At 37.5% G+C, this 26871-nt stretch overlaps 1 protein-coding gene across 1 annotated transcript in view; it reads left to right on the top strand.

The window, feature by feature from the left end:
- The window catches only part of Cntnap2 (contactin associated protein 2), a 2080708-nt gene that overhangs the window by 1025000 nt on the left and 1028837 nt on the right, over window positions 1-26871 (top strand). Inside the window, exon 9 of the mRNA XM_036182111.1 lies at window positions 18993-19142. Coding sequence (XP_036038004.1) covers window positions 18993-19142 — 150 coding nt within the window. The remainder of the gene's footprint in view (window positions 1-18992; window positions 19143-26871) is intronic.

Below are 26871 nucleotides of genomic sequence, written 5' to 3'. Positions count from 1 at the left end.
AAGTAACACAACTCTGAATATACACAGAACACAGTACAGGTATGTGCCAATCATGAACCCATAATCAGCATTTTTGTTTTGTTTTTGTCTTCTTAAGACATGTTTTCTCTGTGTAGCAGCCCTGGCTGTCCTGGAACTTGCTTTGTAGAGCAGGCTAGCCTCAAACTCACAGATATCCACCTGTCTCTGCCTCCCCAGTGCTGGTATTATGGGGATGTACCACTACTGCCCAGTTCATAATCAGCAATTTAAAATAATATAAGAAAATACTAATTTTAATATGTGGCTTTCATTTTTAATACCTACTGTGTTCTGGTTTAAAGTATAAATCTATAAGCCAAACATATATGGAAATTCTTGTCTATAAATATTGTTTTAATGTACTTACTGCTAGGATTTTTTCCCATTTGTATTTTTTACCACTTGGAAGAAAAACTACCAAAAGGGCAGTTGACACTCAAAAATGATTGTTGTTGAATGGAAGGCTGCGGAGGAGAGGTGGTTCATAAATATCTGGAGATGTGTCCTTCATGGTTCACTTATCATTAATAGCCTAGTTGGCAGAAATGATATTGAGCAGAAATTCATAGATGTTCCTGGTGCCATAGGTCACAAGAAAAACAGGTAATAGAGAGATAGGCAAAAAACAAACAAACAAACAAACAAACAAACACAAGTTTGGAGAGGTTAGAACTAAACTTTTGCCTATACTGTCAGCAAGAGGGCATCATCCAGGCAGTGCCTTTGAGTAAAGAGTAAAATCATTCAGTAGCAAGCATTAAAAATAGAGAGTTCTATTAAAGCAGAGTCATTCAGAATTATCTGAAATAAGGAGCTGTGGTTTTATTAGCCATTTTATGATGTAATTCTAAAATAATGATTTCCATTCAAATATAAAGGATTGAACCTACAGATAACATTTGAAGATTCCTTTTCCAGGCTAGGACTTTGATCATAGTGATTGTCATCAGTTGGCTCTTTGTGAGGGCTAGGTGGGCAGATGACCTATATAACTTAAGACCAAGACATCCCTGGAGCTATCTGGTACAAACAGGTATAAAAGATCTCCCATTTAATGAAAGCCACTTAGACTCAAAATTCTCTATGTTTATTGTAAAACCAAGAATTTGACAAATATTTAGAGTGAAAGATGGAATTTCTGAAACATGCTGCTTTAAAGAAGGCCACTTTAAATCACTATCAGGGCCTGGGTAGTGATTTAAACATGCCTGCTATCCAAGCATAAGGACCTAAGTTTGGATTCCCTAGAACTCAAATAAAAAAGCCAGAATGATAGCAAGTGCCTGTAACCTCTGCCTTCTGAGAGTGGAGATGGATGAATCCCTGAAGGTCATGGCCAGCCAGCCTAACCCAGTTGATGAGCTTTGATTTCAGTAAGAGAGCTTGTCTCAAAAAATGAAGTGGGGAGTAATGGAAGAAAGGCCTGACCCGAGGACTCTGTGGACACACACACACACACACACACACACGCACACCCCAAAGAAAATACACAAGCTTTGTTTTATTGTACACTTTATATAAACAAAGCTGAGAAAATGATTTGAGAATAAATCTATTGAGCAGCGAGTATTGCCTTCCTTCTTGGGTTTCTATTATTCTGCATTTCTTTGGCCCTGTTTCTGCTACACTGCTGTGACAGAGCTGACAGTCATTGACTAAACATTATATAATACCAATTTCCCTTTAAGATACAGGAGGATGGAAAATGTGTGCCTTTGGCACATGAAAACCCATTAAGATGCTCTGCAATCATCCTAATACTCATTTCTTTAGCAGGTGGCTCCTTCAAAATAGGAACATGTAGATTTTCAATAGCATGTTACCCTTCCAGTATAGGCAGTGAGGGGTTGCCTTCATTTGAGTAAGGAGAGGGAACAGGGACTTCACATCAAAAGGTCCCATTTGGACACTACAATGATCTGAGTTCTACTCTGCTTTGTGCTTATTTCCCACCTCTTTTTTTCTGATCCATACAAGTTTAAGTTATAAAAGTTAGGCAAATATTTTATAGAAATTACAAAGCTGAACAGTGTTTACATCATTAGAACATATAAATGAAACTTCTTGATGATAGGAAGCAACATGCTTACTTCTTTATATTTATGTTATTTACAAGTATGCCCCCAGAGTGATTTGGGAGAATTGATTTAAGTGCCCTTGCTATTTGGAGAGAGCTTGTTTCCTATAAATACAGGTGATTTTGTGGCCTTGGAGGAAATTGTACAATATTGAATTACCTGAAACATATGTGGAGCGAAGAAAAAAGATGAAACATGATTCAGTCCAGACAGATGCTTTTAAATCAGTTGTGTTACTAAGAGTAATAGCAACTCCTTTTTCCAAAACATATAATTTTATAATAATGAATTTGTCTTAAAATAGAGACAGATTGAATATGAACAATAATAATGAGGTTTAAGTCAAAGCAAATAAAATATAGTTAAGATTTTCAATAGAAAACGGGGAATGGAAGAAAAGTAACCAAAATTATCAACAAAATGACAATATCCACACTGTACAATAATACCAAGTGATATGATTAAAAAATAATAGGTTACATGCACTACAGTTATAAGCAAGGAGAACACAAAGCTACAGAAACAAAATAAAAATTTAGCTGGATGTGGTAACACACACTTTTGTGTGGTGACATACACCTGTAATGCAGTACTCAGGAAACAGAGGCAAGAGTATCTTTGTAAGTTCAAGGCCAGCTTGATCAACATAGTGAGTTCTAATCTGACCAGGACTTCACAAAGAGATTTTTTTTCTCACAAAAAGAAAAGAAAAGAGCTGGGCGGTGGTGACACACGCCTTTTATCCTAGCACTCAGGAGGCAGAGGCAAGCAGATCTCTGTGAGTTCGAGGCCAGCCTGGTCTCCTAAGCAAGTTCCAGGAAAAGTGCAAAGCTACACAGAGAAACCCTGTCTGGAAAAAAAAGAAAAGAAAAAAAATGAAACAAAAAAATGGTTTATATAAAAACAATTTCTTATAGCAATATTCATAGTTCATTAGATTTTAATGGAGATCATCACTCAGATTTTTTCCTCCCCAATAAGGAGTCATATTGGGACATACTTCTTTCCATTCCTTGTCTACTATGTTCTCTTCACTGAGTTTCATTTGTCATTCATGCCCTTATTCCTAATCTGCTTCTTATCCTTGCTTTGTTTGGCAACTCATAGGCACTGAAGAGTTTGCTAATCCCTCTCTGAAGCAGTCTTTTCTATCATATCAAAGTCTACTAATTTTCTTTTTACTTGACTGCCTTTATACTTGACATTCCAATCCTTGATGACCTTGTCTCAAAATGATGTTATAGCTATCTTCTTCTTGTCCTTTAGCTCTCTGATTCATAGTTAGTACTCCAGGACATTGTTTGCCAATCATTCTTATCTAGATTAATCAATTTCTCCATTCCAGCATGCTATACTTTAAAACAATTATCCATATTTGAAATTGGTCCTATTAAACTATTATTGATGTACATTTTATCTATTTTCATGTGCAAGATTGTCAGTTCTATGTGCTTTTGTTTCTAAAATACTTCAATACTCCTGGTTCCTGAAATCTTGCCAGACATACAGCAAAAGATCAGCAAATAAGTGACAGGTAGCATGGTCCATGGAGGTAAAGTCCATGTGATTCTCTTCAGATTCTAAAAACTGAAGTTAAAATTTTCTGTTTGCCCAGTGACCCCTACAGAGGAAATCAGATTCCTGATGGCCTCTTTTTTTCATACCTTTGAAAAACCTTCCTTTTATTACCAGAATGGTCTGGATGGCTTCTCATTATCCATGACAAAATTAGGATAAAATATGCTAGACATTAAGAGTAAAGTATCTCTGTTATGTTAATATTTTACATACAATTTAAGTGCTCTCAATTGTCTTCATCGAGTACTTTATGGATTTAAAAAAATAGTGTTCTTGAATTGTTTTTTTTTTTAAAAAAAAAAAACATAGTCAGAATTCTCGATCAAATGTCACTTCTATGAGGTATTTTTATTTGCGTTATGACCTCACTAAATACAAGCAAAATTCCTTTGGCAAAATGTCTAATGTGTCTTCCCCCCATACATACACAGGTTTTGTTTTTTGAAAAATACAACAAAATAATAATGCTAAAATAACATATTTTTTCTTGCTTCACCTTCCTTACCATTGTGGACTCTACCCTTAAACTTGGTTTAAAAAAGGCGGATAGCTTATTCTCATCAGTTAGTACAAAATTTGTTCTGTGTAGCCATTGGAAATCCTGAGTCGATGACTATCAAACTATTTCTCCTATGGGAAATATGGGGATATGTTCATACAAATCTAGTCCCCATATTTGCATCAAGCAGTCAATACATTCCTTGTTTTGTGTATGTTTCTGTTTAGGCTACTGTATTGAATATGTGACATTGATTCATAAACACTGAACCCATGGCCAACAACATTTCAATATATGCCTTCAAGAAATTTGTCTACCTAGCATGCTTTCCTGTGTGTAAGGAATACCACAGCCCTCTCACCCTTAGTCACACTAAGCTGCACATCAGCACTGGGTCTGTAACCACCAGTACAGAAAAGCACAGCACCAAGTGAACAACAGGATGAAAAGATTCGTTTGTAGGATAAGAAATGAAATGAGGATAGAGTGTTGTCTTGTTCTACATTAGTTTGGAATGCATGCATTAGGCTACTCAAGTTTCTCACCACTCTGTACATCTTCAAGTCTGTAAATGACCATGAAACCATCTTGATTATACACGGGTAAGATTGCCAACAAATATTAGCAAGTAGGCCAATTCACAAATAATGAACATCAACTCTACATGAAAACATAAAATTAACAGATCTTAAAAGAACCAATTAATGGTATGTATTCATGTGTGTTGGTGCATATACATATATGTTTGCATGCATGTGAAAACCAGATGTCAACTTTGAGTGTTGTGTCATTTCTCAAGAGCCTCCTACTTTATTTGTGAGACAGAGTTGCTCACTGGTATCTGAGCCTCCTAGATTAGTCCAGGGTGGCTGGTCAATGAGCTCCAGGGTTCTGGCTAACTCTGCCTCCTTAACACTGAGATTACAAGTGTATACCCATATGTCCAAATTTTTACAAGCATCCTGGGGATTGAACACAGGTTTGCTTGCAAAGTGAAGATTCTACCTCTCTGTGCTATCTCTTTGGCCTCATTTAATTAATTCTGATAAATTTCCATATGTAGGAAAATAACTCCCAGGTAAGACATAGAATACTTTCATTATATCATAAAAGTTCTTGTAGATTCACACTTGCATCCAAATTACCTTGGTAGTCACTGTTTTATTTTTTTTTTTTTAATTTTTACTCACTAATATTTTGTGTATGTGTATGATATATTTGTGTTACTGAAGGCTCAAGCATGCAATAGCACGTGTGAAGATCAAAGGACAACCTTGGAGTTGATTCTGTCTTTCTACCTTCATGTGGGTCCCAGGGATCAACCTCAGGCTGCCTCCCTGCTGTGACAATGGCTTTGACCTGCTGAGCCAACTTGTTGGCTCCTACCCTTGGGATTCTACCATCACAGATTAGTCTAGCCTGTTCCATCTGAAAGTTTATGTCATGTGCTGTTTTTAGAAATATTTATTTTATTTGCACATATGCACTTATTGCCTGCATTGCAGGTGCACTGTGTGTGTGCCTGGTGTTGCTGAAGCCAGACGAGGGCATTAGCCGCCCTGTCCCAAAACTAAAGTTACAGACAGCTGTGGGCTGCTACACGGGTGCTAGAAACAGAACCTAGGTCCTCTGGGAGAGCAGCATGTGCTCTTAACCCCCCAAGTCATCTCTGTAGCCTCACAGTATACTATTTTGAAAATCTACATCTTTTTCATGCATCACAATTAAAAACCATATCCATTCTGCTCTTGTGTCACTAGCCCCTTCTTTTCATCGTGTATCATTTCCCCTTTTTTGTAAATGTACTTTCCAAATATAAAAGTATTTCCATTTGGGTGCTGCTATGAGAAGAAACTGTGGGAACAATCCTGTTAGTACTTTGGCAGCATACACTTTGATTCTGATGGATAAATATTTAGAATAGCAGTTGACCTATAATATCAGTATGTTCAGTTTTGCTTAAAAACTTCCATACTTACCTAATGGTTGTATAGTTTGATTTGATTCTCACCCAGAAATGAATGAAAATTTAATGGGCCCCAGATCCTAGACAGCATGTTTAATTTTCAAGCATTAAAACTGATAGAAAATTGATTAGCACTAATTTTCCTAATAATGAATCAGATCTGGTGGTGTCTCATGTCTGTGAGAGTGTTTACATTTCATCTTCATTTGTGGCATTACCCGTGTACAGTTTGGCTTTCAACATCACTGATTTGCAAGCATTTTTAGTGCATTTCCGTCATTCCATTTTCAGATGTATGTGTTGCAGATATGTTTTCCCAGTTTCTGTCTTCCCCTGAATTTTGAATTTTGATGGTGCACAATCTATTAGCTGAATTTGATCTCTGTTGGGAAATCTCTGCCAACCCAAGGTCTTAAGAATATTCTATTAGAAACTTTACCAATTAGGCTTGTGTGTCTAGGTCTAAATTCCACCTAGGTTTTTTGTTTGTTTGTTTGTTTGTTTTGTTTGTTTGTTTGTTTGTTTGTTTTGTACGATTGTATTAAGTAGAAATCAATGTACATTTTCTCTAACTTTAAACAGTAAATTCTGCACACTTTTTGGGGAAAAAAAGAAAGGAATCTAAAGAAAAAAAAAAAACATACTTCACTTCTCTTGAACTGCATTGGTGTGTCTGTCAAAAGACAGTAAAACACGTGTGGGAACCCCTGTCTCTGATTTTTCTGGATTAGCAGAACTTCATCATGAAAAAATAACAAATCTGCTCATTTTTTCTTTTTCTTTTTCTTGTTATCTCAAGTATTTAAGGGGCTTCACTGCATTTCTTCATAAATTTTATCACATTCCTGTCTATTCATGCAAAGATGCATGATAGGGGTTGGGATTAGAGTTTCTACTTATCAGCTCTTAATTTCTTCTCAGTAGTAATTTAGATGTGACAATGGAGAACTCAGAAAACACCGAAAAGGAGGCTAGCGTGTAGGCAAGCCAAGAGCTGCCAACCCAAGTCCATTCTTCCTCAGAGGATTCTGGAGATCTGGAAAGGAGACTCTACCTAAGAATCTCTAATCCCAGCACTCGGGAGGCAGAGCCAGGCAGATCTCTGAGAGTTTGAGGCCAGCCTGGTCTACAAAGCGAGTCCCAGGAAAGGAACAAAGCTAAACAGAGAACCCTTGGCTCGGAAAAACAATAAAAAAAATAATATTTTTTTAAAAAAATGAAACATTGTTTTCATGCCTAAAATCCCAGTTGCAACATTCGGGAGGCTGAAGTAAAATGTTTTGAGTTAGATCTGGGATTCATAGTGAGATCTTGCAGGGTGAGTAAGATGTGGGGATGGAAGATTCCTCATGTCTCACAGGTTAAGTGTCACATAGAAAATCTCATGTGCCGTTCTCTACCCGGTACATCCATGTTAAAGTTAGATTCAAGTGGTCCTTTCAGAACATAGATGTGTTCCAAATCAACTTTCTACCTTTATGATTCATAGGAAAACATTTGAAAAGTCTATCTGTATGGGAAAATACATACCTTGCAGCACCTGTAATCCTAGCTACTCTGCAAGCTGAGGCAGGAGAATCACAAGTTCAAGTCCAGCTGGGCTACAGAGTGAGTTCAAGGTAAATTGAACTGGGCAAATTAGTGACACCCGTCTCCAAATATACAACAAAAACAAGGCTAGAGATGTGACTCGGGACAAGTGCTCAAGGTCCTAGGTTCAATGCACAGATATAATAAAATAAGTAAAAACTAAATAGAAGTAATCCATGCCTGCCTGCATTCCTTATAATGCACTTTGGTTGGCTCTACTATGGGCTGTTTTTTTCTTTTTAAGGTGCTTTGGTTTGGCATATGAAACCTAGCAATGAATTAGATCGATTTCCTTATGAGATTTACATAGAGAATGTAGGAAATATATGATATGCACACAGAAATGTTCATTTCTTTTTCTTCCTGTCCTATGCAGTTATAAGATATGTCATTATTACCTCATAGAACTCTGTAATGGCCTAAAGAAAGATTCACAGCCTTGGGAATGCTCCTCTCAAAACTGAATATTAAGCCAAAGCCTGAAAACTCCTGTCACTGTAATTTTATTTGAATCATTTTCCAACAGATGTTACATCTAACTTTGTAACTATATTTTAAATACTTTATTTTTTCAATATTCATTAAGCCAGTATTTTCTTCTTGTCTCTAATAAGTACAACATCTGTTTCTCCTTGTTTAATCAAGCCACCCACCTCAAGAGGCCTACTTTAAAAATAATACCATTTTGACAACAGCACAGATAGAATGCACTTCATTAACATTTTATATTTGCATCTGAAACAAGTTTTTCTAACAATTATATGTTAGGGAGGGGTTGGAGAAGATATTACTAAACAATTTAGTTACTGCATGGAAAAAAATAAGGACAGAAGCTGGAATATGCCTTGAAAAACACTGGCTTTAAGTTAAACCTCACTTGGTTAAAAAATAATTCACTTTTTAATATGCAGTTGAAAATTTTTGTTTTGTGAATTACTAAGTAACTGGATACATATAGCATAAAGTAACATCAAATAATCTGATTCAAGGATTAAGTCAAAACTCATACAAAACTATGTAGGTAGGTAGGTAGATAGATGATAGATGACAGATAGATAGATAGATAGATAGATAGATAGATAGATATACAGACAGACAGAAAGACAGATATGCTATCTATTTTTATGTTAACTTGACACAGCTAGAGTCAGTTTGAAAGAGAGAACCTCAGTTGAGAAAATGGCCTTACCAGATTGTCCTCTGGGCAAGCCAGTGGTTTATTTTCTTCATTGACAACTGATCTAGTGTGGTGCAGATCACTGTAGGCAGTGTCACCCCTGGGCTGACAGTTCTGGAGTATACAAGAAAGTAGGCTAAGTGAGCCATGAAGAGCAAGTAAGTAAGCAACACTTCTCCAGGGTTGTGTTCGTCCATCTGCATCAGCTCCTTTTTCCAGGTTCCTGCCCTGTTTGAGTTCCTACCTTGAGTTGTATCAGCAATGGAGTGTGGTCTGAGAGTTGTAAGCTGAAATAAACCCCAAGTGTTTATGAGCATGGTGTTTTATGACAAAAACACAAACCCTAACTAAGACAGTAGATATGTGTGTTTCTGCATGTGTGTTCATTGATTAATCTTGTTGCTTGACAGTCTCATATATACATGTAATGTTCTCTGATTACTCTTTCTCTACACCTTCTTTTATCTTCTCCATATACCTACTGATAATCTCTAAGCCTTTCATAGGATTGTGATGCTTAGTTCAGTTTTGTGGTCCATTTAGCTCAACCAAGGCCATCAATATGTACATTGGGTTGTAAATGACCAATGAAATCTAGTGGGATCACTGGTGAGTACGCAACTGAAAGCTATTCCCTGAATTCATCAGTGATAGGTGGGGTCCCTGATCCTCCCTCAACCATGCCTCACTGCTGATGGGTACATTCTGTTATATTTCTGCAGCTGCTGTGAGTTTGTGATTGCAATAGCAATAGTATCTATTTTTAAAACAAAAAAAAATTGGAAAATGTGAGTTCTATTTTCCATCACACTCTTCACAATAAGAAGTCCTTTGTAATAGATTATACTTTTGGAAATATTTCACCATATTCAGAACTACTTAACATTGAATAATCTAGCATAATTGACATCTTTTGAGGATGGGAAAGAAGACAGCTATAAAGGAGGGAGATTAATTTTTAGTGTATAGCTCAGAATTGGCTTCCACAGCTGTTGACCAGGATAGTAGGCAAGATATATCTAGATACCCTCTCAAATCAGCCAGCTCCTTATTAATGACCTTGCCTTGCACTATTTAATTTATGTGATAGGAATGTATTTGTTAACAAAAACTAACATCTTCCTCATTTCATAATGATTAATACTTCCTGAAAGAAAGTACAACAACCAAGCTTGAAATTTAGAGATAAAAAGACAAAACTGAAATGTATTAAGAGCTAATTCTGTGTCAGGTACTCTTCTGAATGATAATATATGCAGGAACATCTCAATTTATGGCAGAACTATATTCTTGTAAGCCCACTGAAAATTGAAAATACAAGTTGGTGGTGCATTAAATGCCTCTTCCTACTTTACATCACAGTTTAGCAGCCCAGTACAGTGAGATGTCAGTCATTCATCTCATGGGGATGGGAATGTCTGAGAGCTTTAGATATGTACTTTTGCCAAGCATCATGAGACCTAGAGTAGGTCAGAGTTCAGTTCTAACACATGCATATTGCTTTTGTACCATTATAAAGTAAAACACTCTTAAATTGCATCATCACAAGTCAATGGTCATCTGTACATTTCTTCTAGCAGCACTACCAAGAGGTTGACAAGCAATAGGCACAGTTATCATGTCAACAGAATTGAGACTTGAATGCAGACATCTGACTTGAGTACAAATTCTTGCCTATCATTTCTGAGTCTTTTGGTGATGAAAGTGAGAACCAGATATCCCTAGGGTCATTTCTGTCTCAGTCTCTTATGGGGCTTACTGGATGTGTGCTTGAATATAAATGCAACCCCAAGGCAAGACAATCCTAAGATAAATAAATACATATTACCAGCATGCCTATTTAAACTTTTAGTGTTCTATATGAAATGCCTCTAATATTTACTGTGTTTGTAGTAATATCTTAATAATTTAGAAAGTTCTTTTTCTAGGCCATTAAGATGGTTCAGCATGGAAAAACACTTGCCTTGTAAGCTTGATGACATGAATTCAGCCCCTGAATCCCAAAGAAAAAGAGAATAGACCTCCAAAAGTTGTTCTCTGACCTCCACATGTATACCACAGGTTACATAATACACACGCATGTGCACACATACCATAGCTTACATACAAACACATGCACACACACACACACACACACACACACACACACCTTGGATGGGTCTTAACATGTTTTAGAGATTCATTAGCTTTAGGATGGTGAGTAGAGGAATACATCTTTAACAATGAATAAGAAGGGCAGATTTAATAAGATTTATTAATAAGTTTTCTTTTCATAAAGTTTTTATAATAACTTGGATATTAATTGGTTTATCACTAAATAAGCAATTAGTGATTATTTTAAATGTGAATCATACACATTAATTTAGTAAACTCTTACATTCTGAGATAATTTCAAATATTGACTTCCAAGCACTCTTAAGTGATGGGGATGTTCTGTATTCTTTGAATATGTGTTGCTCTGATTTGTTGATAAATAAAGCTGTTTGACCAATAGTGAGGTAGAATAAGGTTATGCAGGACATTCCAACTAGGGAGAGAGGAAGGAGAAAAGCAGAGCAGAGGAAAAGCTGCTAGCTGCCAGGAGAAGCAAGATGTATGTAGCTAGGGCTTACCAGTGTCTTTACATGTTGCTTTTCATGGCAGCAGCTGGCAGTGTCTCCCTCCAACCTTCTACTTCCCAGAATTCTCTTCTCTCTTGTCCTGCCTATATTTCCTGCCTGGCCACTGGCCAATCAGAACTTTATTTACACAGAGCGATATCCTCAGCAGATGTAAAGTAGCAGTAAACCACAAGCCACTTGGCAAAATGTGCATTTATAGAAATACCTTAATATAACTGCAATATCTAGCTAGTGAGAAGCTGAGCCATTGGGCCATATAGTTTAAAAAATAATATAAGCCTCTGTGTGTTAATTTGTGTTTAAGTGGCTGCAGGACTAGCCAGGACACAGGAAAACTTCTGACTACACTTAACGATTCATTGTTATTCCATTTAATTTGAGTGAAAATTTTTGTAGATACTTTTAAAAAGACTCTCTATATAGAGCTAGGGAGATGCCTCAGTGGTTAAGTATGCTTACCCCTCTTGCAGAGGACCCAGAATCAATTCTTTGCACCTATGTGGTAGCTAACAACTACCTGATAACTCCAGGCCCAAGAAATCTGATGTCTTTTTCTGACTGACCTCAAGGGCTCCTCTATGCATTGGGTACACATTCAGGCACCAGCACATATACTTAAATAATAAGTAAATTAAGTAAATAAAAGGATGATTCATTGTTTCTTCTCTTACACAGAAATGATTTTACATATCTTTTTTCAAAATGACAGAGGCGTAGAAAAGGGGAAAAATAAATATATTTTAGAGAAAAGTTGGAGAAGTCCCATAATTTTCTCTTAGTCCCTGTTTTATATGATGATGTTAATGTTCACTTACAGTAGAAGGAATGGTTACAGGTAGAGGGACATGAGCAAAGTCTTTGGCATCATTTCCACTTTCACTAGAACACAGATGGCTGAAATCTAAAAAGTGGAAATGATGCTATTTGGAAGTCCAAGGTCTGTATTATCAACTCAGCTCTGCAAACCAGCACAGCAGAATCAAGGTCATGAGTTCACTCATGATAAATTGGAAAAGTGAATACAAAGTCTCTTTACTCTATGTTTTACACAATATGGAGTTGATTTATACAAATACTTGTGGGCTTTTTAAAACATGATGAAGGGAAAAGGTCTTAAAATTTCCTCATCTAGCCTGTACTATAAAATTTTCAACCAAAATACTTTTTAAAAGTGAAGTCATTGGGAATTCTATGAGCAACAGATATAGAGATCATGATGGGGAAACAAACAGAGATGACCAGGCTAAACTAGTGGGAACTCATGAGCTGTGGACCAATAGCCATGGAGTCCCTATGAGACTGGACCAGGCCCTATGCATAGGTGAGGCAATTGTTCAGCTTGAACTGTTTAGGGGCCCCCTAGCAGTGGTATCATGATCCATCCCTGCTGCATTAGCAGGCTTTTTGGAACCCAGTGCCTATGGTGGAACACCTTGCACAGCCTTGGTGCTTTGAGAGGGGCTTGGTCCTGCCTCAACTGGATGTACCAGGTTCTGCTGACTCTCCATGGGAGCCCTTGCCTTGGAGGAAGTGGGACTGGGGGGTTGGTTGGGGGTGAAGGCTAGGAGTCAGGAGGAGGAAGGAGAGGAGGATCTGTGGTTGGTATGTAAAGTGAAGAGAAAAATTCTTAATAATAAAAAGTAAAAACATCAATATAAGTATATTGAAAGACACATTGTAGTATGATATTCCAACACTGCAGAAACACAACATCACAAATGATTGACAGCAGGTGAGATAGATGGTACTTGGGTTTATTTCAAGCCTAAATGATATAGGAGGCTTTTCATGAAACACAGATTGCTATTGGGACAGTGGAAATGGAATGGTATGTGAACTACCACTCTGATTGGTCAGGAAGTATATAAAGGGTTTGTTATTGGTTTTCTCTTTTAAATTTGTTTGACCTCTGACTTATGGTTTTCAGTGCTGTGATAAAACACATGACTGAAAGAAATCTGGTGGGGGGGGAGATATATCTGGCTTAAAACTTGCACATTACAGTCTGTCATCAAAAAAAGTCTGAGCGGGAACTCAAAGTAAAACCTAGAGGCAGGAACTGGAACAGAAGCCAGGGAGGAATGCTGCTTTTTTAGCTTGTTCCTCACGGCATGCTCAGTAGGCTTTCTTATACACTATAGGACCACTTGCCCATGGTAGTACCACCCACAATAGTCTGGGCCCTCTCACATAAATCATTAATCAAGAAAATGCCCCCACAAGAAAATTGCCTACAGGCTGGCCTTAAAGAAATATTTTCTCAGCTGTGGCTCTCTTCTCAGATGACCATAGTTTATGTCAAGTTGACAAAATATACCATCCAGGACAATCTCAAAATAATTTGGTATCCTTGAGAAACATAACTGAAGTTAATTTCAAAGCTCTACCACTTACCAACTGTTGGAGGCTTACCTTTATTAAACTTTGTCTCTCTGGTATATATGGGAGATAATAATATTTAAAGATTTTATGAAGTATAAGTGAGTGGAATGCAAGTAAAGTACTTGTCAGCATGGTTAGCCCACAGAACTCAGAATAGTATGTCTATAAATACTCACATATGCAGAGATCATAAATTGGATTTCTCTCTGGAGAAAGCCCTTAGGCTATTACTTTTTATAACATTTGGACAAAGAAAATAGAAGAGAAACAGCACATATTATTTTGAGCAATTTGGACATCCTGGCTACACTGAGAATGAATTTCATTATATTCAGGGACCCCGTCCTTTCAAAGATCACTGAGGCATAGCTATTGATGATTAACAGTAAATGCTCCAAATAATAATTAGAATTAAAACAAGTAGAAACTACAGTTTAAACTTGGATATGGAGAGGTTGGCTGTCAACAAAGCTCCTGCAATCTGAGGTCCAATTTCTCTCCTAATTAAGTTCCTTGAGAAAAATAAAATAACCTTTCATTTTTAATCTGATTAGAATAATAGGCCTTTTGTTGTGAACAATGCAGGTGGTGACGTCACACTTATAATTCAGTTTTGCAATGCAGTTTTCACAGGAATTTTTCTGAAAAGCTTTTTGATCTTCCATTTAGGACAGTTAAAAATATGTGACTTCTCTGGCTGAATGAGTCCCTAGGCTTGTGTTTGAATTTGTGATTGAATATTTCTAATAATGGTGTCCTTGAGACATGTGTCCCCAAACTTCATTTCAGGGAAGGATTCAATAAAATGTAAAGACAAAACTCAAAACACATATCAAAACCATATGCTCTTATAGTTAACACATATCACATCCCATTTGTTGGTTTGAAGGCAAATGTGAGTGTGAAAATACATTCTTTGTGACATTAATTGTGCAGGAGAACCCAAAGGGACCTACTCAAGAAGAAAGTGTTTCGGGATACACTGTTGCTATCTGACAGCTAACTGATTTTAATTTAAGAATCAGACTGCATCTGCATAGTAATTTTACAGCATAGAGGCTTTGTTTGCATTGCTTTTCATGAATATTTGGAAGGCTAGAAAGGAAAGAATTAAAGAATTATTTGCCAGTTTTTGTGTGGACAATAAGATAAAACACTAAGATTAAATGATGTGGGGAAGATAGTTGTCTTGTTATAGAAAGAACATAGAGTAACATGCCCCATTCTTTTTTTTTTTTTTTTTACAATGAGGAATTACAATATAAAGTAACTTATCAGTATAATAAATGATATGGACCTTTAAGAATTTAGGGCCATACATACTAGTTTATATATTGGTGCAGAACATACAAAGAGAGAGAGGTAGGACAGGAAGGTACAAAAGTCACCAAAGTGGTTCTTTGATAATGTGTTTGGTATTGTGATAGCTAGGTCCCATCCCCTGGAGATTTCCTGAGAGTACTGACCACTGCCCCAAGCTACAGAATTCCTCTAGCCAGACACTCCACCTTTCACATCATCAGAAGTCAATGCAATGTCTGAGGGTGGGCTGAAGCTGGCATGCTAGAAGATAAGGGAACATGCTGCCTTGAGTAACTGGAGTGTCAGTTACGGGTGTTGGGACAGAGCAAATTTCCAAGAAGATGTACTAACATTGAAGCAGACTACTGAACAAGAATAAAAGTTTGTCTGCAGGACTCATTTCTTATTCTCAGCATCCATCCCTATGCATATAACTGTCTCTAGCATAAGAGCCGTGGCCAGTGAAGTCTCTGTTGCTCTCCTCTTCTTGTTGCCCCATCTTTAGCAAGACTACCCATAACACTTCAGAGGCCAGACTCCTGCTCCTTTGGTCACCCTCAGATTCATTCAGTTATTCTTTCACACATAGTATGTACATCATACTGTTTGAAATGCTTTTTAAACAAGAAACAAAATAGTAGAAATATTCTATTATCAGAAAACTTATCAAAAAGTATGTGTTAGAGAGATGAGGGAGTAGTTAAGAGCACTTGCTACTCTTTCAGAGGATCATAGTTTGACGTCCAGAACTTACTTGGTGCCTCACAACTACCTGTAATTCCAGTTTTAGAGGATATGATGCTCACATCTGGACTCTGCAGACACTATACACTCATAGGGTACATACATGCATGCAGGCACAAGACACATATGCATTGAAAAATATAGATCCATCTTTCTTTGAAAGTAGGAGAAAGAAACAAAGGAACAAAAAAGTGAAAACAAAATAGACTTAATCACTAGCAGTTGTAGGGGAGAAAATAAAGTTCATAAAAGAGTGCTGTCAGGAGACAGGGGCAATGTCATTTCATACCCAGGATCATGAAATCTCTGTATACGATGCATTTGCAGAGGCTGTAGTGAGGGAGGAAAACCACACAGACACCACACAGAAGGCATTCCAGATGGGACACTTGACACCTCTGTCACCATTAGGCCTTTGGCCAGTGCTGATACTGAGCCCAGAAGCAACAGAAAATTATCATAAGGGAAATGTCATGAACCTGCTTACACTTTCAAGAGAGGATTACACCACTTGATGGGGACTTCAGACTGAAATGGAAAGAACAGGAGCTAGAAAGGCATTGAGGGGACAATTTAACACTCTAGATTGATATCTAGGTACATAATCTAGAGGGTATGGTTTAATCCAATTGGTTATTTGCATGTGTGAACACTATGAAGGCTCTATCAAAGTGTGTGAATACAGACATTTTTGTTGACTGTATGTACACATTTGTATGTTTAATGTGTTATGCATATACATTGATTTATACTATATATTTAATTATTTGATAATTATTTCATACTGATTCCTTAAGAACAATTTGTACTGTTCTCCACTGCAACAAAATTTGTTTAAACCCCTAAATTCAGATTCTATGCATGATGGAAAGTATGAGATGTCACTGTTTGTACTAGTATTTATTATGAGTAAATGCTATAGCCATATGACTATCTTCTAAATTCCAACAAGGTTCATTTTTTTCTTTAAAATTGCATTTTTGTGGATGTTGTGACTCCACAGTTAGTTGATGTTCTTAATGGGAATAACCAGAGAGTCGATATCTGGGCATAGTGGCCATGTTAATGACTGTGATAGTTGTCTCAGTTATTTGGGGGCCAGTGACCTGCAGACCAGTGGGCTTAAATATAGTCCCATAAAACTATATATGGACACTAAACTTTGAATTATAAAATTTTTCATCTCTAATACAGACTAAGTTGTATGTATTCTTTCTTTTTAACTCTCTTTTCAACCAATTACTAATATAAAAACCATTCTTAATGCACACTTTGTGTAAAAATAAGAGGACAGCTGGGTGGTGGTGATGTACACCTTTAATCCCAGCACTCAGGAGGCAGAGCCAGGCAGATCTCTGTGAGTTTGAGGCCAAGCTGGTCTAGAGAGTGAGTTCCAGGACAGGCACCAAAACTACACAGAGAAACCTTGTCTCAAACTACCACCTTAACCCAAAAGGACACAAGTTGGATGTGGCCCACACACTATGGTTTGCAGACTCCTGTTGTTAAATGATTAAGGGCTTAGAACTTTCATCTGTGTTTCATTGATTTACTCTGACTTCAGTTTTAAACATCTTTGTTGGCTGGTCTTCTTTTCCTTTTGTGAAACTGAAGTGCATCTTCAGGGAATTCCTCCCTGTATACTCCAGATTGTGCATCCAGAAAAGACGAGAACAATACCCCTGCCTCTTTCATAGCGTTGACCTTTTCAAGGTCAAATCAAACATCTTGGACTTCTCCTAATGCTCTTAAAATTCCCACCAAATACTCCGGTCTAATGTCTGCTCTTCTGTTAGCAACTAATTATTTACAGTGAAATGAACACATGCTAAATAAAAAAAAATCTTGCGTACCTATAGAATGTTTTAAGAAACAATGAAGCATAAATTTGGGATGTGGACATCCTGGGTTTGTTTTATTGCTTTTCTTTGCTAAAATATAAACTAGTCAGTTACCATACTGCCTGGTTTGATTATCAGATAATCTTTATTTCCCATGATGATCAGTGCTTAATTAGCATGTTCAACTACACATGGAATCATTTCCTTAGTACCTAAATTCTATAAACTGTACTATGTAGATATGGCTATTGAGAAAAAACATTACATTAAAAGATTTTAAAATTATGAAAATGAGATACTAAATCAACACAATAAATCTGCTTTTATCTCAGAATGGATAACCTAACAAAGCTAACTGGAAAATAAGTTATTAAATTAAAATAGTTTTTCATTTCTTCCCAAATGACTTTGTTCAAACCATTATTTTCTGCAAGTATCCCAATTACATTCTAATTGTGTTTTCTATAAGATTCTGTTATATTATGCCTTTCAATTTGATAAAGGGAAGAGCCATCTAAAATATGAAGGAAACATAGATAATGCAAAACATAAGCAGCATCAAGTTTTTGCAGATGAAAATATATATATATATATATATATATAACATTTACTTCTAAATCCCTAACTATTAAAAATTGTTTAAGGGTTAGAGATATAGCTCATTGGTTAAGAGCACATACCACTCTTATAGAGTACCAAAGTTCTGTTCTCCAACATCCAAATCAAGAGCTAGCTCCCAACTGCCTATTTTTCTACCTCGAGGATTTCTTACGTACTCTTCTTACACTATAGATACTCTCATTCAAAGGCACACTCCTCCACATTCTCCCATACCCACACAAAAACAAAATTTTTAAAATAAAAATATAACATTTAAAATATTATATTTGTTCCTATCAAACTGAAACTGTGTACCTTTCAGGCACATGAATTCCCTGAATTACTACAAACAAATGTTAATATGTAGATATTCCAAAATGACAAGGAATTCATTTCAAATGAATTACCCAAAAAAGAGAGATAATAGTTGAGTTTCTGTAAATACCCTGTTTTGTATAAATTTATCCAAACATCAAATTAAATTCTATAAAGGTATTATAATTGTGGGTTTTCAATGAAATCACTGTTCTGTAATGTTTAAAAACTATGTTTAACTGAACCAACTTAGGAAATTTTCCTTTTCTGCCTCCCAGGCTCTGGGCTGAATGATGGGCAGTGGCATGAGGTTCGCTTTCTGGCCAAGGAAAACTTTGCAGTTCTCACCATTGATGGAGACGAAGCATCAGCTGTTCGGACCAATAGTCCTCTTCAAGTGAAGACTGGAGAGAAGTACTTCTTTGGAGGTAGGAAAGCTATGATTTAGGTTAGCCAACACTTTACTTTAAAAACGAAAAAGGTTTCAAAGAGTGTATAAAGTACTTGTATTTAATCCAAGGAACCTGGTAGATTTTAGGATAAAGAAAAAGCAAGGTGTCATTCCATTGAGTTAAAAGGGTAAAGAAATTGCTGCTTCACAAAAATGTTGTTAATGTGGTGACACCCTACCTACCCTTTGATTCAAATCTTCAAAGCATAAAGCATGAGAGTCTGTGTAATTTACATAATACTCTCTTCTAGACTCAGTGACTTGAACTACAGATTGGTCTCTAAGTGTATAGAAAATTCTCCTAAACCTTAGTCAGTACTCAAGTGTCTATTTATATGAATATATATTCCTATCTTTCATGTACACCTTATTTTCCTGAAGTTGTTAGAATAATTCCATCTAAGAGCACTTATCTTGTCTGTCAAGTTTCCTGCCCTATGCCCTAGTCCTAAAGAACTTCCTGGAATATGACAGATAGCAAATAAATATTTATAAATGGCCAGGCAGTGGTGGCGCACGCCTTTAATCCCAGCATTCAGGAGGCAGAAGCAGGTGGATCGCTGTTCGAGGCCAGCCTGGTCTACAGAGTGAGTTCCAGGAAAGGTGCAAAGCTACACAGAGAAACCCTGTCTCAAAAACAAACAAACAAACAAACAAAAAATTATAAATGAATTAGTAAACTCTATAAAATAGAAAAAGATAGGCAGTTTATGTTTAATTGTCTGGGAGAAGAAACACATGTTCTGTCAGCCACTATCACATGCTCCTAGGTGGGGAGTTTCTACCACTGTGGAGGGATAACTTAGAAAAGTTCTGAGTTTGTCCTGAGTCATTAATCCATGATAGTTTGGGGATGTTTGTAGTGCATTATAAAGGTTCTCAGTGAATATTTGGTGAGTCGATGAAAGTGGGACAAGATGTCTTCTGAGTGAAGGAATGGAGTTGATTGGCACAAACAAAAGCCACTCGTTCAAATACTAGTTTCCCTTCAAGTGTGTGTTGAACATAATCAGCTTTGGGCCAAGAGTTCCCATGGTTGTCATAGTAAATGGATTGTATTTGTCAGGGGAAACACTTATGACAGTGTCCACTGATCTATCTGGAAGGCTGTTTGCCGTGGGTGAGGTCACCAAAGGCCTAGAGTAGCTCCTATCCATCTCAGTCCAGTGGATAGACAATCTGCTGGAGCCTCACATTTGTGATATAGATTACAGGATGTGGTGTGCTATACTTTATTGCTTTATAGATTTGAGTTTTCAAAACCCTGTCAGGAGGAACTTGACTTCCTCTTGAGTCTCTGTTCTGCCTTTAAGAAATGCCACCAGCGTAGAATCATGGTTTTTCTTTGTTGTTGTTTTAATCATATCCTCATCAACTGAGTCCTCTAAGTGCATGAAAAACACATCGCAATTCCAAATCTCAGGCATAACTGCTAGAACATTAACATATAGGGTGAGGTACTGAGACACTGCACAATTATAAGCTTCAAGAGATTCTAAGACATATGTTGTCAAGAACAGGATGCAGGTGAACCTGAATTAATGCCCACCCTGCCCCACTGAAATTTCTCTGAAAGACAGTAGCTACCAGAAGTAGGAAAGAAGGAAGAATAAAGAATAATGGCATTCCCAGTCTATGAAAGCCCTAAGCAAAGGCTTGCAATAAATTAAGCTCCTGGCTGTGTTGCATCTTCTTGACTGTTTCTGGTAGGATGTGCTCTCATAGTTCTGTGCCTGCTCACTGGCCATTCTAGGACAGGTGAAGCTTCTGATGCTGCACTTCCTCCACTTTGTTCTGGTGTGAGAATAGGCAAATCACAAAGAAAGCAACCTTTGGGGATGTTTCTTCAGCAAAGGAGGTCATAGAAGGTTTACCTGTTACCTCTCAACTGAAATTCCTTAACACTTCATTAATTTTAATAATTGAGATAATAATAAAAAGGCAATTATATTTATTTATCAACCAATTATTGGGTAATAGGCTTTTAGATATCAGCCAGGGCCCATGATTATATGTATACAGCTTTAAATTTCTAACATTATTTAGGCCATTATTTTAAATATCTTCTCAATTTTCATTGGAAAGGAAACAGCTGTGGTAAGAAAGTTCTCATTGGCTTGTATGGAAAAGGGGAAGTCTAAAGAGCATAGGCTGAGCATGCAGCTCACAAGAAGATGGCAGATGTGAGAGGCAATTGTACAGGAGAGTTTTCTGAGTTTCATAGTACTGGTACTAGTGAGGCTTAATGGAGGGAGGGTCCATCCATTTCTAGTTTCTAATCTAGACACACCAGTACACGTGTCTAGCCATTGCCACCTATAGTAGCAAGGCCACATTGAGTGAGTGACTTAACCAGCCACATCTCTTTCCCCAAGTTTTCTCTCTGAAGACAAGAAATCCAAGATCAAAGTGCTATTAGATGTTGTCTGTTAAGGACTGTCTCCCTGACTTTCAGACAGTCCTTTTCTTATTGTGTCTTCACACTGTATAGCATGGAGGAAGGATTAGGAGGATATTGAGAGAATAAAAGAATCTCCATGTCTGTTCTTATGAGGAAGCTAATCTCATTCTGAGGATTCCACCCTTGTAGTCTAACTACTACCCAGAGACCCTCAACCTCAGATTTATACCATGGCGGGGATTGGGGGTAAGATTTTCATAAATACATTCTGAGGAGGGTACACAGGTAGTCTGTAACACTAATCTTTCAGCCCTCACTGAAGTAGACAAGAAGTTAAGTAGCTAACTAGATAGATATGCAAATATGTAGAAATAATAAGTATTTCCCTATTGGATTTATTTAGGAGGATTGTCCCAGTCTTGTGGTTTTTATCTACAAAATAATGCCAGCCTTCCTATGTACATCTGAGTCTCTGAAAATTCCTTATGGACCCTACGTGTACTATAAAATTGTCATGTAAAGCTTCTAGATGGAGTCCTAGAAAGCCCTGGGTTGACGGGCCTGTTGCACAATTTTTGAGTAACTTGGATGCACCTGGCTTAGGATCATGTTTGATTAGGTCTCTAAAGTTCATTTTCTAACTTCATTTTGTTTCATTCCAAAAATCACAGGAGTCAGAAGTATTTTATCAAATGATATTTTTCAGTGATCTGAAAATGGAGGTCTGGAGAAAGGAGTTTGTGGGGTGCATTAGACTCACAGGCTGCTATAGCAAGGTTCCACAAACTCCATGACCTCAACCAGTAGTGATTTAGTCTCAGGTTTGGACACAGAAGTTTTAGAGCCAGGGTCTGAGGTATCAGAAGGTCTGTGTCTCTTTGAAGGCTATAGGCAAGGATTCTTTGACTTCTATAGCCAGTGACAGGTTTTAGAAACCTTTGGGACTCCTGTGATAGACCTTCATGTCTGCATCTATCTTCAAACCTTCTGAGTGTCTGTGTCTGTTTCCTTCTGATAAGGACATCAGGCACAGGTTTAGAGCCCACCCTAGCCACTCTTACCTCATCGTCCTCTGGATACCTCTATGAGAACACTATTTCAAAATTAGGCCACATGCCCAGGTTCAGCATAGAATATTAGCATACCTTTTAGAACAACACAAACAGCCCATAAGAAGCTATAGGTTAGCTGTGTAAGTCCCTCTGTATTTGTTACATTCCTCTTTGCTGTCACTTAATACATGGACATACAAAACTGAACACAGGGAAGTTTCATTCCTATTCACAATCTGAGGACAGTCCTAACAGGGAAGTCAAGGGGCTAGTGCTATAGAGGCAGGAGCATATGGCAGCTGTTTGCTCATATCTCATTGGACAAGCAAGCAGAGAGGAGAAGACAGTAAGCATGGGTGAGCAATCTCAAGGCCTGTTCATTAGAATTGTACTTGCACCAGCAAGACCTCCTCTCCTAAATGTTCATCAGCATCCCAAAACAATACCACTAGCTGTGGTTCAAGCATTGAAACATATGAACTTATAGGGGCCACTTTACATTTAAATCATGACACTCTCTAGTTACCATATTTCCTAAAACAGACCCCCAACTTCTGATTTTCTATTATGTGCTTTCAAAGATGGATCTTATAGGAGTTAAACATCAATCACAAATTTAAGAAACTATAGCTAAAGGGGAGAGTCAAACAAACACCATCAGGGAAAACTAGAGCCTAGGGCCCACTGGGTGAAATGATTGCTGTTGTGTAAATTTACAAATGAAACTTTGTGACCTCTAAATAGTGCCAAATATAGAAGTATGAGGAAATCAACAGAAAATGTGTCTGAGAGAAGCCAAACTGGTGCATTGGAGTGTCCAAACTCATTATGCTTAAATGTTAGAAGTCTCCGCGTAAACAAATAAAAGGTGAACAGTAGGGAAAGGCATCATTGTAATGAAAGAATCTACAGGTGTAAGGAAGCAACACGTGAGTGGGTGAGAAGAGAATAGAAAAGAATGCTTATCTGAGATTGAGTCGGCAATCAACTGGAACAAAGCCAAGCTCTGGATCAAGGGGTAGAAATCTGCCTCCATGGTTTTGTAAGTTTTCTAAAGCAAAATTTAAATTTTGACTTTGACTTTTGCTGCAATAAGAAGCCAGTATTGTAAAAGAAATTAATATATTAGAGACATTTATCATGAATAAAATATTGATGCGAATAAACCACACTGACAAAAGAGTGCCCCTTAACATCTGCCTTACCCTTTCTTTATAGCACCTTTCCCGAATAAATACATTGTGATGCTCAGCTTTCAAGGTCCACTTGACACAACCTAGAGTCATTTAGGAAGCATGTAAACAAGAAATTTTCCTCTCTGGATTGGCCTGTGGTCGTCTCTGTGAATGATGGTCTTAACTAAGTTCACTGATGTGGGAAGATGGAGCCCACTGGGAGCAGCACTATTCCCTATGCAGAGTGTATAAGAGAACTTACTTATGAGTTCTTAAGGGTGCATACAAACTGTGTAGGAACAGAGAAATCAAGCTGAGTACAAGCAAGAAACAAGCATTTCTTGTTTCTTTCTGACATTGACTGTGGATATGATATGACTAGCTTTGTGAAATCCCTGCCTCAACTTCCCTACAATGATGAACTGTTCCCTGGCATTGTAGCTGAAGTAAATTCCTTTCTCCTTTGAGTTGCTTTTTTTTTTTTTTTTTTTTTATTTTCAGGGTATTGTATCACAGCAACAGAAATGAAGCTAGGATACAATTAAGAATAAATTGGGGTCAGGAGCTGGTTCAGTGGATAAAGCACTTACTGTATAAGCATGATGCCCAGAACTTATATAAAAGTCCAGCACCATTGATGGCTGCTCATAATTCCAGCCTGCTCAGAAAGAACAGATCCCAAAAGCAAGCTGGCTCACCAAATTAGTCAATTCATAAGATGTAGCTGCAAATGAGAAGTCTTGTCTCAACGAATGAGATAAAAGAGTATTTGAAGAAGACTCCCAATATCAACCTCTTGCATTGCACATGTGCACATATGCTCAAAAATATATAAACATGCATGCATATCACAAAACAGAGATTCATGCAAAAAAAGAAATTGTGACATTCTAATGTTATACTATGTCCATACATTTGTATAATATTCATCAATTACCATGTATAGCAAGGAAGAATGCTTCAAGGAACCTCCTTGGTACCATGGATTTATGCATATATACCTCATTAGCATCAATAAATTTTCTCACATTTATCAGGTAAGCGCTGGGCAAGTTTGCAGGATTACACTTGAAAGGTTCTCTTAGCAAACACTTTCAAAACAAATATGGGGACTTTCCTGAGAATTTAAGTCCTTAAACTGGTTCAATGTTCCATTTTCTCTTTGCTGGTTGAAATAATACACAATAGATTTAACATTTTCCAAGTCTGCATTTCCAAATCCCCAGACTTTGATTCCAAATATGCTTTGATATCAACTTTTCTATTATAGAACTGAGTCTCTACTTTCGTTCACTTATATCCAGAAGGATTACAATGCTGGGTATAACTAAGAGACTACAGATGATGCTTGAAACATCACATGAATGAAGAGGTGGCATTACTTCAATCTTCAAACAACTGAGGTTGCCCCCACCTCCAATGGTTCCATGTGCTTGGCATACTAAAGTTATCATTTCACATCACATCTGTGGTTATCTTGTTAATAGATATCTACTCTAACTTCCAAGTCAAGAACCTCTGCTTGTGCCCTTAAGGGATCTCAGGGATCTCACCTGATTAGACAAGGTCCCCTTTTCTTTTCTTTTTCTTTTTCTTTTTGGTTTTTTGAGACAGGGTTTCTCTGTGTAGCTTTGCACCTTTCCTGAAACTTACTTGGTAGCCCAGGCTGGCCTCAAACTCACAGAGATCTGTCTGGCTCTGCCTCCCAAGTGCTGGGATTAAAGACATGCACCACCACCACCCAGCCAAGGACGCCTTTTCTTAAAGTGAGCAGATTGTAGAGGCTGACCACTCTGGCATTTCAGAACGTTTTTACAGCCACACCCAGGTTAGTGTGCTATAGACTAGGTTTCACACTGAGGCCTCTACAGATTGACACTCAAACTATCATCATAATGTACTTTTTCATACCTCAGATTTTAGATGTCAAATAATTTAATCAAATGTTTTGTATAATATATAGCTAAATTAGATTGCTATAGGAATTTTCTAATAATTTCCATGATTTCTACAGCCTCACCTTTCTATTTTATTGCTTTATACATGTTGCTGCTTCTATCCCCTTGAATAAGGCTTTTACTAATAAAATTTTTAAAAAAGTATAAATGTCACAAGAAGGCTCACAGAATCAACTGGCCTGGGCTCATGGGGGCTCACAGAGACTGAACTGACAACCAGGGAACCTGCATGGGACTGACCTGGGTACTCTGCATGTGTGTTACAGTTGTGTATCTTGATCATCTTGTGGGATTCCGAACACTGGGAACAGGGGCTATCTCCAACACTATTACAGACCTTTGGGATCCTACTCCTCATGCTGGGTTGCCTTGTCCAGCCTTAATACATGGGGAGGTGCTTAGTGTTACTGCAAGTTAATGTGCCATGTTTTGTTGATACTCATGAGAGACTAGCCATTTCCTGGACAGGGATTGGGTGGGAGTGGATTGGGGGATGGGAACAGAGGGGCATGGGGGAGGGACTGGGAGGAGTGGAGGGAAGGGAAACTGGGGCTGGATTGTAAAGTAAATAAGTAAATTTATTTAAAAAATAGGTGTAAATGTTTCTTAGATTCCACTAAACTAGTAAAAAGGACTATTATTTCTCTAACCCTAATCCTTTACTCTTCTCTTATTGCAATGAATTTTCAACTCATTTCTAATCAGGGCAATATTTTACTTGATTGTGTGTGTGTGGGTGTGTGTTTGCCTGCCTGTGTTACACTAACAACTTCTGTTTGTAGATACTCCTTTTGCTGATAGGTTTGTGTCTTGCTATATAACTCATTTCTACTCTTTTACATAGTTCTTAGTTAGTTCCCTACTCCCCCAGGGCTGCCCTCTGCCACATGTTCCAGGCCCTCCTCTAATGGAGCTTCCTAGAGCCCTTTCATCTGAGGACTCTGCTTTCCTACCTCACCACACCTGTCCAGGAGATTTTAATCACTTCTTACCAACCACTTTTTTTCTTAGTTTCCTGTCTATTGTTAGAGTCACCCCAGGTAGAGCTCTCAGAGGGCAAAGATAAATGGCTTTTGTGTGCTTTAATGCAACTCAAGTGTTGTCAGTCTGAGAAATAATA

This window comes from Onychomys torridus, chromosome 3 (genome assembly GCF_903995425.1).
Source record: "Onychomys torridus chromosome 3, mOncTor1.1, whole genome shotgun sequence".
Lineage (NCBI taxonomy): Eukaryota > Metazoa > Chordata > Mammalia > Rodentia > Cricetidae > Onychomys > Onychomys torridus.
This window is presented reverse-complemented; position numbering and strand designations above follow the sequence as displayed.